Raw genomic sequence first — 18,821 nt, 5'->3', positions numbered from 1 at the left:
TCATTTAATTTTTATTTCAAAATAAATAAAGAAAATTCATTCTTTGTTTATTTTTTTGCTTTTCCATTGACTCTATCATTCAAAAAAAAAATCTTTTATTTTTTAAAAGCAAACAATATCAGTTATTTTATTGTTTTGTTAAAATGGGTGTATCACTATCCATATTACAAAAGCTATGCGTGGAGGAAATTCATCTAGCCACAAATTCTATAAAATAGTGAGGTAACAAGCGATGATTTATTTGTAATAAAAGTGACATTAGTAATAGTCTTATATAAAAATAATGTTACAATAATCATAATTTGTCACCTCAATCATTATGGGAAAAAAAAAAGTGTATGTAGCATTATAATTTTAAAAGGTGTAAAAAGTTTATGATCTTAATAATCTGATAATTGTAGTTTCATGTACAACAAGCAATGGATTCAGGCCTAAGAACAAAAAACACCTTTGGTACAGTTTTTTGCACAATACATTAGACAGTTTTTTGGATAGCTTCTTTTGGCCCATAATTTACATAATCAATTTCGATGTACTCTTTTATTTCCTCTCATAAAATAACATATCACAACAAAAGCTAACTAAATGGATCGAAACCATGTTTAATCAACGACTAATAACTCATTTCCCTTTATTATTATTATTTTTTCTCCACATAATGATTATAGCAAGTAAAAAAGAACACAAAATAACCAGAAACATGTTTCTTCTATTTGAGTTCCTAGAGGCTAGTACTTTAGAAACCAACTAAATTGCAAACTTTGGATTCCTTAGGAGGTGTTTTTTTTTTTTTTTTTTTTTTTTTTTTTTTGAGAAACCCCTTAGGAGGTGTTTGATACATGTTTTCAAATAACAATTTTTAGTTTTTAAACAACATTAAATGTATTTCCATACACTTTTTCACTCACACGTATTTCCACACATGTTTTCAAACAACAATTTTCAATTTTTAAGTGCATCTACTAAACACCTCCTTAGTTTTTCTCCTCCATTAAAAAAAATTAATAAAATTCAGTTGTAATACCTACAAGCTCATGGTCATTGGTATGAAGCACTAATGGGAATTAGAAGAGAAAATTGAAAAACATTAATAAACCACAGCAATTTGAAGAAAAAATAAAATAAAATTTCATCCATATTCTATAGAATCATGACTTAATGAGTCGATAATTTGTTGACATTTGCATTGATGACCGATAAAATCTTGACTTCATAACGAATCATAAATTATTTGATGACCGGTGAGTAACAAACAGCACAAAATTGCTGAAACATGAGAAGTAAATAAGTACTATATATGCCAATACAACCACTTCTTGGTGGAATATGCCACTTGGACTGGACTGTTTGTCATGCATGTGGCAGTGGCTTATAAAATATAAAGCCTTTGATAAATTTTCTCAAACTTTTATTGAAATGCACTTACCGCGTATATTAGCTCTAGGTTTATTTGGTCATCCAACTTTCCAAAATATATAGTCCTGCCAACTTTATTTTGGCATCAATATCCTAATTAATATCTTTTCCGTTTATTAAGAATATTCTTGCTAATCTCCAAAGTCAATCTGTACTATTCAAATTTCTTATGCTGCATCTAATATTGTATGGTGAAAGAAGGAGAAAAAACAAATGCAGTGGGACACTTTTTCTTTTATTGTTGAATAAAAGTGAAATATAGTTGGAAGCATGGAACGTCACATTTGTTATTCACACAAGACCTCATTTCCTTTTTCGTCTTCAATATTGCCAATTTCAATAATAAAAATATAAGAAATTGGTAAGTTTGGATAAGAAGAAAGATTAGTTTTACAATGAAATCAAATATACTCATCGAACAACTCCTCTTTATTCAGAGCTCCTGATTCCTTAAGTAGCCTAAAAAAATTCTTCCAGTCGTCTTAGGTCCCAATTTTTATATGCATTGATGGCAATCCTCTACATTTTGTTGGATATATTTTAACAATTTACTGATGTGATAAAGCAAAAGGAACAATACACAGATCTAAAATTAAACAATAACACAAATAGATATGATAGGCAAAAGTAATAAATAAATACTGAATATAAATAATAAGAAATTTGCAAATAATTGAAGACTCACAGACTAGATGCTTGAAATGATGAACAATGCGTGAAATGATGAACAATTGAGATCAAGTCTTGTGTTTTACACAATCTCCTTAAAGCAGATTTCGCCCCTCATACTTTCACTATAATACTTTGAGACTCGTAGACGTCTGCCTCCTAAAATAAAATGATCTTTAGCACAAAAAAGAAGCACACAAGATCGTGCTCTTGGAACTACTCAATGTCTCTTTTTCTCTCTTTGACACAAAATGAATGAACAAAAATATCACTTGGAGGGTTTTTTTTGAAAAGTTCTTTTTCATCAATGAGGGATAATGAAACTATACGTAACTTAAAACTGAAACACTATTTCAGAGATAACTGTTGTGCACAGACTAACTGACTCAATAATAAAATATTATTATTAATTGGATAAGTGGGCCTAGTCCACATATGCCTAAAACCCAACTCAATATCCAACCCAAAGCTCATATTTTCTATTATTTTCAATGTGGGACTCAAGGATTTTCATCACTTATAATAATATATTTAAGTGAACATAGAAAACATCAATTTCTTATTCACTCCATGCTATTTTTCCAACACATTTTTCCACAACTTCTCTTGCCACTGTGTTGAAGCTTGGTGAGTCAATAACCTCACCCGCAAATCTCCTAAACAAAGCCCATGAATCTTCTTCCGATAAAATAAACATTGACTGGTATCTTCTTCATTAGGGAAAATAGGAGCCATCACTAGTCTTATTGAATTCAATAAATACGGATCAAATATGAAAAATAAAGAAAAAAAATTCAAGCTTTCGTTTGCTAAATACGCAATACTAGGAGACACGATGAAAAATTAAGTTAATTCCTTTTTATACAATACGCGGATGTTGTTAATTCATTCTGGGAAAAGGAAATCTCTAGTCAATCATTCCTAGGATAGGAATAGATTATTTATTAGTTAGAGTCTACTAAAAACATCAAAAATCAAAATCAAAATCAGGTTGTTATCTCCAGGTCCGGGGTGGGTCGGGTCAAATCCAGATGTTTTATGTTCTTTGGATTCTAAGTTTATAACGATACCAAAAGAATAAATCCAACTAGTTCTCCAGCTTTTTTAGCATTGACATCTGGGCCCAAAATACACGCCACACACTTTCTAGCTCACAACTTTATTTAATTTGATTTGGCCCTTATGTCCCAACCCGGGTCTTTCATTTGGATCCCACTTGGTCTATCTCTAACACAAACCCAACTCTTGTTTAGTCTGTTTCCACGTAGAGTTCTTCTTCCACACTCTTTTTGAGCAATGCCACACAAATTAACAGAGTTCTTCATAACAAATTTAATAATGGTTGAGTTGTCAAGTCATTATTGATCCTTATTTAGACCCATCATTGATACTACTTTATTGTCTAATAATTACCACTAGCGACTTACCACCTTGAAAAAAATTGTGATTTTGTAGTCTAAACTTACTGTGTTTTTTGGATGCCACCTTTTTTGTTCTCTTCCTCTCCTTCCTTGCTTCACCATCGTCAAATTGAAGTTAATTAGATTTTCCTAAGAGGCGAAAAAGAATAAAGCTCCCATTATGGTAATGGAAACAATCCTCTCTTAATTCTTCTAAACCATCTTAAAAAACTTTTCACTATCATATAGGTCTTGTAAATTTTCCAAGATGTACTCAGTGAAATGCCATGTTTTTGTTAGACCTAGCTACCTTGACCCATGTTTGAAATGCTAACACATGGCAAATGTTTGCCATGTGTAAACCTCCCAACGGATCTAATACCCAATCCTTACATTTTTTATTTTTTGAGAAGAAAATACCCAATCCTTACATTGTTCAATGGAATGGTGCTTTTACGTCCCATGTGGAACAATATTTTCCATTTCGTTTTTTTTTTTTTTTTTTTTTTTTTTTTTTTTTTTTTTTTTTTTGAGACATTTGGCAAGTGTTCGGCTAATAGAAAGTACCGACGGTAAATAAAAATTTACCCACTTTGAAGACTATGTATAATGCACTTTGTAGGGGATATGTTTTGATCAAGTCCCCACGCCCTCTGTGTTCCACATAAGGCCATTCTACTTTTCCTTCAGATTATTTGTTTATTAATATCTTAGAACACTAGCATCCGGAGATACACACACACACACAAAAAAAAATCATATTTTACATCATCAAACACCACTTTATCTATTTTACTAACTTATTTTACAACTCACCTTACATGTTAGTTTTTTATTTTACATACAACCTAAGAAAATAATATAAACTATGATGGGATCGACGAGAACACGTCATAGTGACGAGGCCATAGTAATGACGAGGATACCCCCTGATGACGAACAAACCATCAATGACGAGGAAAGGAAGATCATTCAATGGTGCCAGTAAATAACTTGGGCAGTTACGAAACCAGTAGAGCAGACCGTTGGGGACTAATAAAAGCCCCATAATTGGGCTTGAGGCGTTATGAAAGAAGAGCATTTACACTCCAACGGCTCGCAGTCAGGCTCACAGGTATAAAACTCTCACATTTCGCAGCATAAGGTACGATACTACAATTCTGAAAAGACACTTCTTACTGCTAGTTCTATAAACATCTTGATTGCTCTAACTTTGGCATCAGAGACATTGTGGCAGGCACCACACCGGTAACCATCCTTCTAGAAGAGAACCAGACGCTAACGGGGAGTTCCATCTGCCTCCTGAGACTGACGAGTTTGCACCTCATCAAACTACTTAATAAAATAATAAAAAATATTACATATGCAAAAAGAGAGAGCATGTGAGATTAAAATATTATATTTTTGTTTACAATCCCATGAATAGTAAGGTTGCATATTTACTAACTCACTGTAGTAAGGATGAAAAAAGTTTTGAATTTACATACCCTAATGGAGCATGGTTTTAAAGTTTTAGGAGGTAAAATAGAAACTAGGGAGCTTTTAGTTTTTACAGTACCCCGATATAGGGATGGCCATACTCATTGGATAATGGATATCCAATCCTACCTGATCAAATTATTCTAGGTAATACCCAGTTCTTAATGGGTAGAACGTAATTAGGTAGGGTTTGGATATTATCCAAATATTTTGGGTAGGCTTTGGATATTACCCATTTACCCATTATTACCCATTTAACTAATTAGATCTAACTCAAACCCAACTCAACCAAATTATTATGGGTAAACCTCAACCCACCCAATTACCCAATTATCAAAATTACCAAATTGCCCCTAAAACTTGAAAATGACCAAATTATTCCTAAAATAATGCACTCTAAACCTAAAAAGTGACCAAAATGCCTCAAAAATCTAAAAATTACCAAAATATCTCTGAAACATAAAAAATGACTAAAATATCCTCAAAACCTAAAATATGACCAAAATACCCCCGAAAACTAAAAATCACCAAAATACCCCATAAACCTAATAAAATGACTGAAAGACCATCAAAACCTGAAAATTACCAAAATACCCTCTAAACCTAAAAAATGACCGAAATACCCTTGAAATATAAAAAATTACTGAAATACCCCCTAAAACCTAAAAATAATTGAAATACCCCCATAAACTTAAAATTACCGAAATACCCTCTAAACCTAAAAAATGACCAAAATACCCCCAAAACTTAAAAATTACCAAAAAACCCCCCGAAACATTAAAAAAAATGATCGAAACACCCACGAAACCTAAAAATGACCAAAATACCCCTGAAACTAAAAATTACCAAAATAACCCTAAACCTAAAAAATGATCGAAAGATCACCGAAACCTAAAAAATGACCAAAATGCCCCCAAAATCTAAAAATTACCAAAATACCCTCAAAACCTATAAAATGACCGAAATACCCCCGAAACATAAAATATTACCGAAATACCCCCTGAAACCTAAAAATGACCAAAATACCCCCTATAAACTTAAAATTATCAAAATACCTTCTAAACCTAAAAAATGTTGAAATACCCCCGAAATCTTAAAATTACCAAAATACCCCCCAAACATATAAAATGACAAGAATAGCCCCGAAAACTATAAATAACTGAAATACCCCCCTAAATCTAAAAAATGACCGGAATACTCCTGAAACCTATAAAATTACCAAAATACCCCGAAACCTATAAAATGACAAAAATGCCCCTAAAACCTAGAAGATGATAAAAATGCACCCAATCCTAAAAAATGATTGAAATAACCTCGAAACCTAAAAAATGACCAAAAGATCCCAAAACCTAAAAAATAACCAAAATACCCCCAAAACTTAAAGAATAACCAAAATACCCCCAAATCCTAAAAAATAACCAAAATACCCCTGAAACATAAAAAATTATCCCTGAAACCTTGAAATTACCAAAATACCTCCGAAATCTATAAAATTACCAAAATAGCCCCAAAATATGAAAATTACCAAAATACCCCTAAAACCTAGAAAATGACAAAAATGCCCCTGTAATCTAAAAAATGACTAAAATACCCTTAGAATCTAAAAAATGATCAAAATAACCCCGAAACCAAAAAAATTACCAAAATTCCCTCAAAACCTACAAAATGATTGAAATATTCTTAGAACCTTTAATCCTGACAAAAATACCCTCGAAACATCCAAAATAACCCAAACCTCTATTTTTGTAATTTAAGAGGTTAAAAATGTATTTTGGTCATCTTACAGGCTTAGGGGTACTTTAGTCACTTTAAAGGTTTCAAGGGTGTTTTGGTCATTTTAGATATTTTCTAGGGGTATTTGGTTGTTTTAGAGGTTTAGGGCTATTTTGGTTGATTTATAAGTTTTGGGGTATTTTTGGTAATTTTAGAGGTTTGAGTTATTTTTGGTCATTTTAGAGGTTTTGGGCGTATTTGGTCATTTTACAGGTTTAGGGCTTATTTTGGTCATTTTATAGGTTTGAGGGTATTTCAGACATTTTATATGTTTTAGGGGCATTTTTGTTTTTTTATAGATTTTAAGGGTATTTTAGTCATTTTTCAGGTTTTTGGGGTATTTTGGTCAATTTTTAGGTTTTAGGAGTATTTTGGTAATTTTCAAGTTTCAGGGGTGTTTTAGTAAGTTTATAGGTTTCAGGGATATTTCGGTCATTTTTTAGGTTGAGGAGTTATTTCAGTCATTTTTTAGGTTTCAGGGGTATTTCGGTAATTTTTAAGTTTCAGGGGTATTTCAATCAAATTTTAGGTTTTAGGGGTATTTCGGTTATTTTTTATGTTTAGGGGCTATTTTGATAATTTTTGGGTTTCGGAGGTATTTTGGACATTTTTAGGTTTCGTGCGTATTTGGTCATTTTTTAGGTTTCGGAGGTATTTTGGTCATTTTTTAGGTTTAGGGGATATTTTGGTAATTTTAAGTGGTTTTTGAGCATATTTGGTGATTTTGGGGGTATATTGGTCAATTTAGAGATTTCATGGGTACTTTGGTCATTTTAGAGATTTTGAGAGATTTTGGTCATTTTAGTGGTTTTTGAGCATAATTGGTGATTTTATAAAAATTGGGTTTAGGTAAGATATGGATATCCATGGGTAAGCAAACTGGGTAACAATTGGATATGGATACTAATTGGGTAAGGTAATTGGATATTTATGGATAAATTAATTGGGTTGGGTATGGGTATACCCTACCCATACCCTACCCATGGTCATCCTGGGCCCGATACTATTACTCTTGCGAAGGTGAAAGGTGGTTTCACACTTTCACTTGGCATCTTCAACATTTTACATTGGTGGCAAAAGAATCTATAAAAGGTATGGTTCAATAATAGAACTGTGTGGGGTATCAAGGTGTGGAACGTTGGAAAAGAAAGTGGCAAATAATGTCACCATTTCCTTGAATTATTATCAGGACTTAGCATTTCAAAAACTACAATATTAATTATTATTATCTTTGTTAATATTAAAAAAAAAAATGGAACTTTTCTACATCTTATCTAAAATTTATTTATTTTTGGAATGGATAGGAGAAATCAAAGAAATCATAGATAATATATTTGATGGATTAATAATTTCAGTTTCAACTTCATTATATATTTTGTATTTGCTAGATCGTTTTGCTTTGTTCTCCAAATTTTTATATTAATTATATACTGATTGATGTGGGTAATTTTAGATAAAACTGTGTAAATTTTATATAATTTTTTATTATACACACACGTGAGTGCAAGACTGTTTCGCTTGGCATTGCAGTCACCACTGTTGGCAAAAGAATCCTATAAAGTTGTGTTGAATAATGGAACCGTGTGGGGTAATATGTCACCATTTCCTTGAAGTGTGAAAAGAAAGTGAGAAATAATGTTTGGAAAAGAAAGAAAGTGATTTGGAAAAGTTGGAAAAGAAAGTTGGAAATAATGTTTGATTTTTTGTCCATAAATTATTATAAAAAGTTATTTTTTTATTTATATTTTTTTCTCTAAACTATTAAAAAACCTCATTACAAAGTTTAAGGATTAAAAATGAACTTTTTAAAACTTGAAAACTATAAACAAACTTTTAATAATGTTTAGAGGCCAAAATAGTATTTTATCATTTTTCAACCGCATGGATGAAGTTGCATTTTTTGTGTTTTTTAGCAGCTGAGTATTTAGCATTTTCCTATGGAGTACTATTTGCATCAATTTGTGCAAAAATTTCTGTCAATTTTAGCATAAAAAACTACTTTTTATATTGTTTGCTAAATTTACAAGTTTGCTAAATTTGTTTCTCTTTCTTCATATATAACAACAATAATCCACTCTCTTCTTTCATCATTAGGATACGTAAAGAAATAATAAAAAGTTAAATGCGAAATAAATAATGTCAGTGCAAATTTACACGATTATTAAATTTATAAATTTATACAATTATACACTAACTGATATGGATAATATTTAGACAAAACTATGTAAATTTTATACATTTTTATATTATACAGCCACTAATACAAGCGGTGTCATTGTTGATTCTAGGAAGGTGCTAGGTAGTTTCGCTTGGCATGGCAGTTCAACACTGTTGGCAAAAGAATCTTATAAAGTTGTGTTGAATAATGGAACCGTGGGGGGTAACAACGTTTGGAAAAGTTGGAAAAAAAAAAGTGGGAAATAATGTCACCATTTCCTCGAAGTGTCTCGCTTATTATTGTCAGGACTCAGGACCCTAACATTAATTTCAAAACCTTCATGGTTGTTAATTTTAAAAAAATGAAACTTTTCTACATCTTATCTAAAATTTATTTATTTTTGGAATGGATAGGAGAAATTATAGAAATCATAGAGCTAATAATATTTCACGAAAGATTAGTTTATCATGTATAGGCCAGAAAGAAGAATACTTAATTGATGGATTAATAAGTTTAGTTTCAACTTAATTATATATTTTGTATTTGCATCGTTTTGCTTTGTTTTTTAAATTTCTATATTAATTAATGACAACATATGTAAGAGTTGTTTTTGTAGATAACCAACAAGACGAGCTCCACACTATGGGCTGGCAATCCACTATAAAGAGTGGGGCCACCAATTTTCGCTTTTGCTATTGAAAAATAGGCTTATATAAAAATAAGTGCATTCCCTAAAAGTCTTTTGTTTTGGCTGAATATTTCCCAAAGCTTTAATCCTCCTGGCATTTTGGTTTCTTTCCTGAGAAGTTTGAAGCTGAAGTAGTGAAAAGTTTTCTTCCTCCTTGTACAAGTATTTCTAGTTGAAATGTTGTCGCTGTGATTGAGTTTACTGCTAGTATATCCACTTTTCAAAGTGGTTGGAGAATATGCAAGATTCTGAATAGATAAAAGGCTAAGGTATGCTAAATATCAACTAATTTTGACATAGTTATTCTACTTTCTTTAATCATGTTACTTAATTTCCTCTGGTGCCATGGCCCTGAATTAACTCGACCGTATGTTGTACCCCACACTCATTTCATTTTATTTTTATCTGTACAGGAAGGGAAAGAAAAACATACAAGTAAAACAAGAAAAGGGGACATTGAAGATCAAGTAAGGTAATTATTGGAATTATATTCATCCAATTTATTTATTTTTTGACAGTAAATAAAAGGTAGACGTATTCAGCCATGTTAAAGATCAAAGGAAGTAAATGAAAAGTGACAGATCTAAGCCCAGGGGCGGCGCTAGTCTATATTTAGGGGGTTCAAATGAACCACCTGACTTAAGAAAATAAAAACTTATATATGTAAATTTTTTTTTTTTTTGTTAGTTTAATACTTTTATTTATTTTTAAAAATATTTTTGCACACTCTGAATTAAATTTTGCACATCTTTATTACAAGTATTTCAAACTTTAAGAGTAAAAAGTAAGTGTTTGTGAATTGTAAGTGTCACTTTTTTTTTATAAATTTATATTGTATGTGAGTGTATTTAATATTGATTGTGTGCATTACTTTTTATTATAATGCTATTTGTGTGAATAATGATGTGTGTGGACATTTGTGTGTACTATATAAATATAATATAAATTTATATAATTTAATAATTAGGAAATAGAAATGGTTTGTTACATGTATGTGTATTGTTATGATGTTATAATAACTTTTTATTATAAAGTTAGTAAAATTTAAGAAAAAAAATTGTAAAGTTAGTGTTTGTCCAAGTATTTGATTGGTTAAGTAAACACGTAACGTATAATTTTATGTATGAATAAGTGTGGTTGTATGCGTCAATAATTAATACAAAGCTAATAAGTTTAGTTTAGTCATTTAGTTTAAAATATTTTTATAAAAAAATAACAATTAGATAATAACAATTGCATAAAAATAAAAATGTTAGATAAACTTAACAAAATAAAATAGTTATAGGCTCATAGCTACCCACATTGGCAATAGATACTCATAAAAAACTATTATATAACAATTAAAAATTTGAGAATTTGTAGACTTCATGTATTAATTTTTTTTGTCAATAACTCGATATATTCAAGTTTTTTTTTTTTAATTAAAATTTTTTAATGACCCCCCTAAACAAAATTCCTAGAGCCGCCACTATCTAAGCCATCTCGTTGCTCTTAGGAAAACGATAATAATATGCCTTCTCTAAATTATTATACTTGTCAATTTAATTTAATTCAAGAAGGTGCATCAAATTATTTATTTATTCTCGTTAAACAATAAATTTTGATTATGCATAGTTAGAGATATCCTATCCAGACTTGGACCCGAGCAAACTCAACTATCTTGAATAAATGTAGGGTTTCCTCGTCTGAAATCCAACTTCAATTCTGACTCCAACTCCAACTTTAATCAAAATAGTGTCATTCTTCACATATGTGGTGATATTTTCGCCAAATTTGGTGAGATCACAGCCAAATCTAGCAAGATCTTAGCCAAATCTAATGAATCTCCATCAAATATGGCAGATTTGCCACGATTAGTCCATTTCACCAAGTTTGAACCAATTTGAATGGATCCAATTGTCAGAACACCTTAGTTGTGACAGTTGATGACTCATATACTTGCGGTCAACACTAATTGGATAAATCTAAACTTGCCATGAACAGGTCGATTGCTTGGTTGACACTAAAACCAACTTCAGTTGACCCATGGAGAGCCCTATGCATAATAAAGTCATACACTTAACCTTATATTGGAGTTTAGTTTGTGAAAAATTTTATCCATGGAATCACATCCTAACTATATGAGAATATAAGATTATCACATTTGGTTTCTTACATATATTGGCAAAGCTTGGGCCTAGTGTATTGGATGACTAAACCCAAACCATGTCCTACTCATATTAGGTTGGAATCTTTGACAAAAATATCTATAAACCACTAAATTGACCAAAATAACCTTGTGACCTCAAAACTAATCAAAATAACTCGATCTCCAAAATGACAATAAATCCTCTTGAAATCTTTAAATGACAGAAATACTCCAAAACTTCCAAACTAAACGAAATATCTATGAAATTTCCAAAATGATCAAAATACCCCCCACCAACTACCTAAAAAACTTGAAAGTAACGAAAATACTTCCCAAAATCTGCAAAATAACAAAACCCTCCCTAAATAACCAAAATATTCATGAAGCCTCCAAATAGCCAAAATATCCCCTAGATACCAAAATCACGAAAATAACTAAAATATCCTCGAAGATCTCCAAAAATATGCCCACAAACCTTCAAAATTATCAAAATATCTTCAAACCTCCAAGAGACCCCCTAAAACCTCTAAAATGATAAAAATAACCACAAGATACCCAAAATACCTCTCCCCAAAAGCTACAAAATGCCAAAAATACCCCTAAAATTTTTTAAATAACCAAATTATATATACACACCTTGTACAAAAACAGCAAATGCTTTAAACATTTATAAATTATTTTTATTCTCTAACAATATAGGATATATGTACAAGATACATTTTAGATCCATAAACCGCCATGTGTGAAGCTCATAAAAACCAAAAATAAAAAATAAAAACTGCCAAGTGAGGTCAAAGATTCCAACTTCTTAAAGCCCTTCATTTAGTTTTCTAGGATTCTTTACTTCCTAAAAAATGTATTAGGGTGCGATAACTTTGATTCTCTCAACACAATATATATGTCACATGCATTTTGCACGTGCAATAATGCTTTTTTTTTTTTTTTTTTTGTCTAGTGTCATAATTTTCCCTTTTTTAAAAAACTTTTGCATAAATTTTTTTTGAAGATATAAATTAGTAGGAGAGTGTCCTATTTTGTAGACATTTAAGGTGGAGTTGGAGATATATTTTTACCGAGTTGTCCCCAAGTTTTTCCTTGTTAAATGTAAGGTTTCAAAGTATTTTTGAATCACATAAAAATTCGGTCTAAAGTAGAAAATTAAGGGAAATAAAATAAGTCGTTATTGGCATTATCATTTTCCCTTGGTATATACAGTATAGCCTAGAGTAGAAAATTAAGGGAAATTACACCAATATTTATAAAGGAATTTGACATTAATCTCAAAATTTTAGGAAATGAGAGTCTCACCCCTAAACTTTGTGATAAGTATTATTATTAACATATTTGATCAAAATATGTGATTCGTCTTTGACTTATCCTATTTTTGTTGACTGCTATTTCTTTGTTAATTAATAATGTTTTTAATTTGTCTTTGACTTATTGATGAAATAATTATTTATCCCTAGGTTACTTGATTTTTCCAAAATATTAGATAGATTTGATTAAAATAGGATAATCCAAGGGTGTAAAAGAGATTTCATAATGTATGTTATATTTATTATAGAGCTCAGGGGGATAATTTGAGGATTGATGTTCTTTACACCTCAAGAGAGGGGGAAATTTTCCGTTTAGAATTATTTTAGCAAATATATTGTTAGTTAGCATGTTTTTGAAACATTTTAGCAAACTATCACCTCGAGCCTTAGGTGCTCGAGTTCTTTGAGGGAATTCGAGTATTTAATACTCGAGTTCTAAGTGTGGCAAAACTAAGGTGAACATAAAAATCCATGTGTATCTGCTTTCTTCTTCCTTCTTCCTTCTTTCTCCAAATCTCTTCTTCTCCTTTTTCAACCTGCTTTCTACTTTCTCTAGCTTTCTTGTTCTTTCTTCTTTCTCTAGATCTTCTTCTTCTTTCTCTAACATCCAAACTCATTTCTCAAGCACCCAAACCCAAAAATTAGAAAAATACTCATTTCTCCATACCCAAATCAAAACATAACCCCATGGTACAGAGCAACAGACCTCTATTTTGAGGTTTTGATCTCGGTATTAGAGCAGTAGTGAGTGGTGTTGATGTATGTAGCTTGGGTTTGTTTTTGATCTAGCTCTTTTCTCTTTCTCTTAGCTTGGACTTGTTTTTGGTTTTACGGTTTAGGATGAAATGCAGTGGTGTGCTTTAGGGAAGTTGAGTTCCACATGGATAATTTTCCACATTAGCTCTTACCAACTCATGGAACTTGAGCCTTAAAGGCTATAATTTGATAAGCAATCTCAAGTCCCACAGACTTGAGATGCTAGTTTACAAATATGTTTCATAAACATGCTAACTAACGAAATTGTTCCAAAAATCATGTAAAATAGCAAAAAAATTCCCTCTAGAGAGATTGATGAAACTTAAAAAAAAAAAAAAAATTATATGTATATATATAAGTTGAAGAGTAGCATTTATTGTTGTTACGTTTCTGTTGAGCCACACCATCCATTTATTTTCTACTCCTTCTTTTCTCTTTTTAAACTTTCTTCACAAAAAAAAAAAAAAAAAAAAAAAAAAAAAAAAAAAATCTATCTTCTCCTTGGTAGTCCACACCAAGGACAGATCTAGGTGGGGGCCTGAGCCCCCCCCCCCCCCCTGGTCCAATTTTATTTATTTATTATTATTAGTTATAATATATTTCATTTATGTAATTAGGCCTCTTCAAAAACTTTAGACACTCTTTCTCCCCAATAAGCCTAACTAGTCTCACCCAACTAGCAACTATTCAATTCAAAAACTTAACAAAAACAATAAAAACATCCACTATAGTGATTGTATTTTAGCCAAAAAAAAAAAACTATTTTACTACCAAAGAACCAAAAAATTATGTGTTATTGGAGAAGTTAAAGCTAAATTTTTTGCAATTAAAGTAAACTGGTATAAATACTAATTGATTATAGCAAGTTGTTAAAAATAAAATACAATATTTTATTAAAATTATATCTCTTCATTCAATTAAAAAACTCAAATTCTCTTGCTTCCTTTATTATTTTAATGAGTTTTTTTTTTAATATTATTTTAAATGAAGTGATATTAAAAAAAAAAAAATTTTGATATTGGGTGTATTGTAAGGTGATGTAGTAAAAGCTAAAATTTTTAGTACCACCACTATGAACACTCTAATTTTTTTTTAAAAAAAAATCCTTGCCAACCTAGTATTCAAAAAAAAAAAAAAAAACAGTTTTTTTGTTTTTTTGTTTTTGCCTTTATTGGTAAATAATTGCATCTTAATATATCTAGAAATAATGATTTTGACTATTTATAATTTTTTAATACTATACGAATGCCTATTTGGAGTTTTTTATTTTTATTTTTTTATACTCCGGCCCATGTTAGCTTGAAATCCTGGGACCGTCCCTGGTCTACACTTACTATTACACTTCATTCAATCATTCCTCTCCATCTTTGTCTCTTTATCTCTCAACTACTTTCTACTATACCATTACACTTCATCATATTCTCTTTCTTATATTTTGACTCTTCTTCTCCCTATTTTATTTTGTATAGATTTGATATTATTTCTCTCATTAAATCTATATTTTTCCCACACAAAAATTGTTAGTACTCTTTCTCTCTCTCTCTCTCCCCACTTTCTTTTAGTGGATTTATGTTATTTCTTATAACTCTAATTAAGTTTGATAGTTTTTATTTTATTTTATAAATATGTGTTTTGGCATTGTGTTTTGGTATAGCTTTGGTTAAATTTTAGTTCGGATGAATACTTAGTTTTTTTAGGAAATAAGAATTAGAGTTTATATCAAAACACAATCTACATGGCTATGAATTTGAATATGCCTACCAATTGTTTGAATAATAAACTATTATGAAGTCTATCTTTTATTTCTTTGGCTTCATTTTAATTTTGTTAAAATAAAATTGTAATTTTGTGATGAGTTTTGACTATTATGATAATCTCCTTATTCCTTAAAAAATTTAGTTGTATATTAAGCAAATATAGCACACTACAATAGAAGTGAGAAGAATACGGTTCACCCGGTTCAAAAAAAAAAAAAAATCAAACAAACCAAAAATAATAGAATGATATATTTGTAAAGATAGAAAATTATTGTAGAAATCTTTTTTTTTTAATAGACAATAATTGAAGTAATTGTTACTTTAATAAGGAAATTTTTTTTTGAGGGACAAAATAAGGAAACTAATTGAGCTTGTGTTGTATCATTTATGCCTTACCACTGGTGGGCTCCGTCTATTGAGGAAAGTAGTGTCCATGTAAAGAGAAGCTTTATAGACTTGTAGTAATAATCTTTTGGTTCTTACGGTACATTGAGTAATCTTGATACCAATTGCTAAAGTTTATATATATAAAAATAAAATAAAAAAAGGAGAAAGAATCTCTTACCATCTTTTTTCATCTTGACAGGTGAATAGCAAGGAGAACTGGAAGCAAGTGCAATTAATTCCTCAATTTACTTTATTGCGCAGTTGGTGGCAATTGTTTCCTTGTCACTTATACCCACTAGTGTGCCAACGAGGTATACCTTGAATTTTGAAATTTTCACTTTATCTTTAATCTTGTTCCCTGTTTAAGAAGTATGAGAGTCTTTTATTTTCAGATAGGATGGACATATTGACGCGATGCACGGGCTCCACGGCAGCCGAAGTTGTAAAATGCACAGCAAAGCCCGTCATACGTCATGTTGGTTATTTGTTCCGTTTCAAGAAAGCTGTTGATGATCTTCTCAAAGCAAAAAAAGACCTGCAATTAGAGTGGGAAAAGGTGCAAGGGGCTATCGAGCGAGCTAAAACGAACACTGAGGTTGTTGAGGAGGATGTAAAAAGGTGGTTGGCAGATGTGAATAATCTCTTGGGAGAAGTAGAGGCTTTGGAAAATAAAGTACAAGTAAACTTGAGGCTCTGTAACGGCTGGTGTCCTGATTGGATTCGGCAATACAAGTTATGTAAGGAAGCCATACAGAAGACAAATGTTGTCAAAGAACTCCAAGCAGATAAGGGCAAATTTTCTGAATTGACCCATCGGGCCCCGACTCCTGGCATAGAGATCTTGTCATCTAGTGATTTCGAGGTGTTTGAATCTAGAAAATTGGCTTTCCAACAAATTATGGAGGCATTGCATGATGATAACAGTAAAAGGATTGGACTGCATGGAATAGGGGGAGTTGGTAAAACAACCCTGGTGAAGGAAGTATACAAGAAAGTCAAAGAATTGAATATTTTCAAAGACATTGTGATGATTGTTGTGTCCCAGACTCCGGAAGTTAGAAGAATTCAAGGTGAAATTGCAGATTGTTTACAACTGAAACTTGAAGAGGAGAGTGATACTGCAAGAGCGAAAAGAATATGCTTAAGAATAAAGGATGTAGAGAAGATCCTCATAATCCTTGATGATGTTTGGAAAGATGTCAACTTAGAAGCTATTGGAATTCCATCTTGTGATGATCACAGGGGTTGCAAGATGCTTTTGACTACTCGAAGTGTGCATGTATGCAATTTAATGCGTTGTCAAAGGAAAATTCCATTAAATTTCTTAGTGGAGGAAGAATCATTGGCTTTGATGAAAAAAACCGCTATAGTTGATGATTGCCAAGGCTTGAATGATGTGGTACTAGAAGTTGTTAAAGAATGCAAAGGTTTGCCTATAGCAATCATTACAGTGGGAAAGGCTCTTACAGGAAAATCCCTCAATGATTGGAATGTGGCAATGCATCAACTAAGAAAGTCTAGACTTGTTGATATTGAAGGTGTTGATGAAGAAAATAATGCTTATGCATGTCTTAAGTGGAGTTTTGATCAATTAAAACGCAAAACCAAGTTATGTTTTTTGTTGTGCTCTTTATTTCCAGAAGATTATAATATTCCTATTGAGGAATTGACTAGATATGTCATGGGACTAGAGGAAGATGAAGATTTTCACTCACTTGATGAAGCAAGGAGCCCAGTGCGTGCAGCAATCAATAGCCTCAAAGATTCTTCTTTACTACTAGGTTCAACAAAAGAATTTGTGAAGATGCATGACATGGTTCGTGATATTGGCTTATGGATGACATCAAAAGGGGAAAATGAATTTGAGCTAATAGCCTGCACTCGTTTAGAGAGAAACACAAACTTTGAAAGAGCCACAGCAATCTCCTTGATCTATTACAACACCAAACAACTTCCTGATAAATTGGTATGTCCAAGACTCAACATTTTGTTATTGGGTGGAATTCAAAGTTCCATAAAAATCTCTAACGCATTGTTTGAAGGGATGAATTGTCTCAAGGTTTTATCACTACATGGCATAATCTTATCATCACAATCACTCGAATCATTGACAAACCTTCGGACCTTATATTTGAAAAACTGCTATTTCAATGATAACCTCTCTTCATTGGGAAAGTTAAAGAGTCTTGAGACTTTAAGCTTTTACGGACGTGGAATAAATGCATTGCCAAGTGAGTTAGGGGAAATGGCGAGTTTAAAAATGCTAGATTTGACGTGTTATAGATTGCAACAGATTCCACCAAATGTGATACGAAGATTATCCCAGTTAGAAGAACTAAACATTGGTAGGAGATTCGAGAATTGGGATGTTGAAGGGACAACCTCAGAAATAAGCAACGCTAACTTATCAGAGTTGAACTCATTACCCCGCTTGGTTAGTCTCTGTCTAGGGTTGAAATCGAAGCATTTACCCAAAGGCTTTGTTTTCCCGGACTTGCGTAGATATTTCATATCAATTAACATTTCAAAGGACTGGAGTCCTTTGAAATCTTACGACTATGATAGTTTAAGCTGTATTAACTCAAGAACCTTAGAAATCAAAGATTTGAATGCCTCCTCAATGAACGCATTGAAGTCGTTGTTCCGTACCGTGGAATATATTTGGATTGAGTCTTGTGAGATGGAATGCATTGTTGATACAATTGGGGGAAATCATACCGTTACATTCTGTAATTTGGTCGAACTACATCTATGGGAAGTGAGATGTCTGAGAACAATATGCGAGGGGCCCAACCAGTATGAAATCTTCAGCAATCTTCAGAAAATAATGCTTATGCATGTCTTAAGTGGAGTTTTGATCAATTAAAACGCAAAACCAAGTTATGCTTTTTGTT

General features: G+C 31.5%; 1 protein-coding gene across 1 annotated transcript; it reads left to right on the top strand.

The window, feature by feature from the left end:
* The first annotated feature begins 9,810 nt into the window (after nt 1-9,810).
* On the top strand, nt 9,811-18,793 carry LOC115956343 (disease resistance protein At4g27190-like). Its single transcript, XM_031074753.1, has 4 exons — nt 9,811-9,852; nt 9,997-10,055; nt 16,127-16,238; nt 16,320-18,793. The coding sequence occupies exon 4, from the start codon at nt 16,325-16,327 to the stop codon at nt 18,791-18,793; it is 2,469 nt and encodes an 822-aa protein (XP_030930613.1). The 5' UTR covers nt 9,811-9,852; nt 9,997-10,055; nt 16,127-16,238; nt 16,320-16,324.
* Nucleotides 18,794-18,821: the final 28 nt, after the last annotated feature.

Source organism: Quercus lobata, chromosome 8 (genome assembly GCF_001633185.2).
Source record: "Quercus lobata isolate SW786 chromosome 8, ValleyOak3.0 Primary Assembly, whole genome shotgun sequence".
NCBI lineage: Eukaryota > Viridiplantae > Streptophyta > Magnoliopsida > Fagales > Fagaceae > Quercus > Quercus lobata.
Note: the sequence above shows the minus strand (reverse complement) of the source record. Positions and strands in the feature narration are given on the sequence as shown.

Coding starts and splice junctions, on each gene's coding strand:
- LOC115956343 (XM_031074753.1), top strand. CDS start 16,325: ATGGACATATTGACGCGATGCACGGGCTCCACGGCAGCCGAAGTTGTA.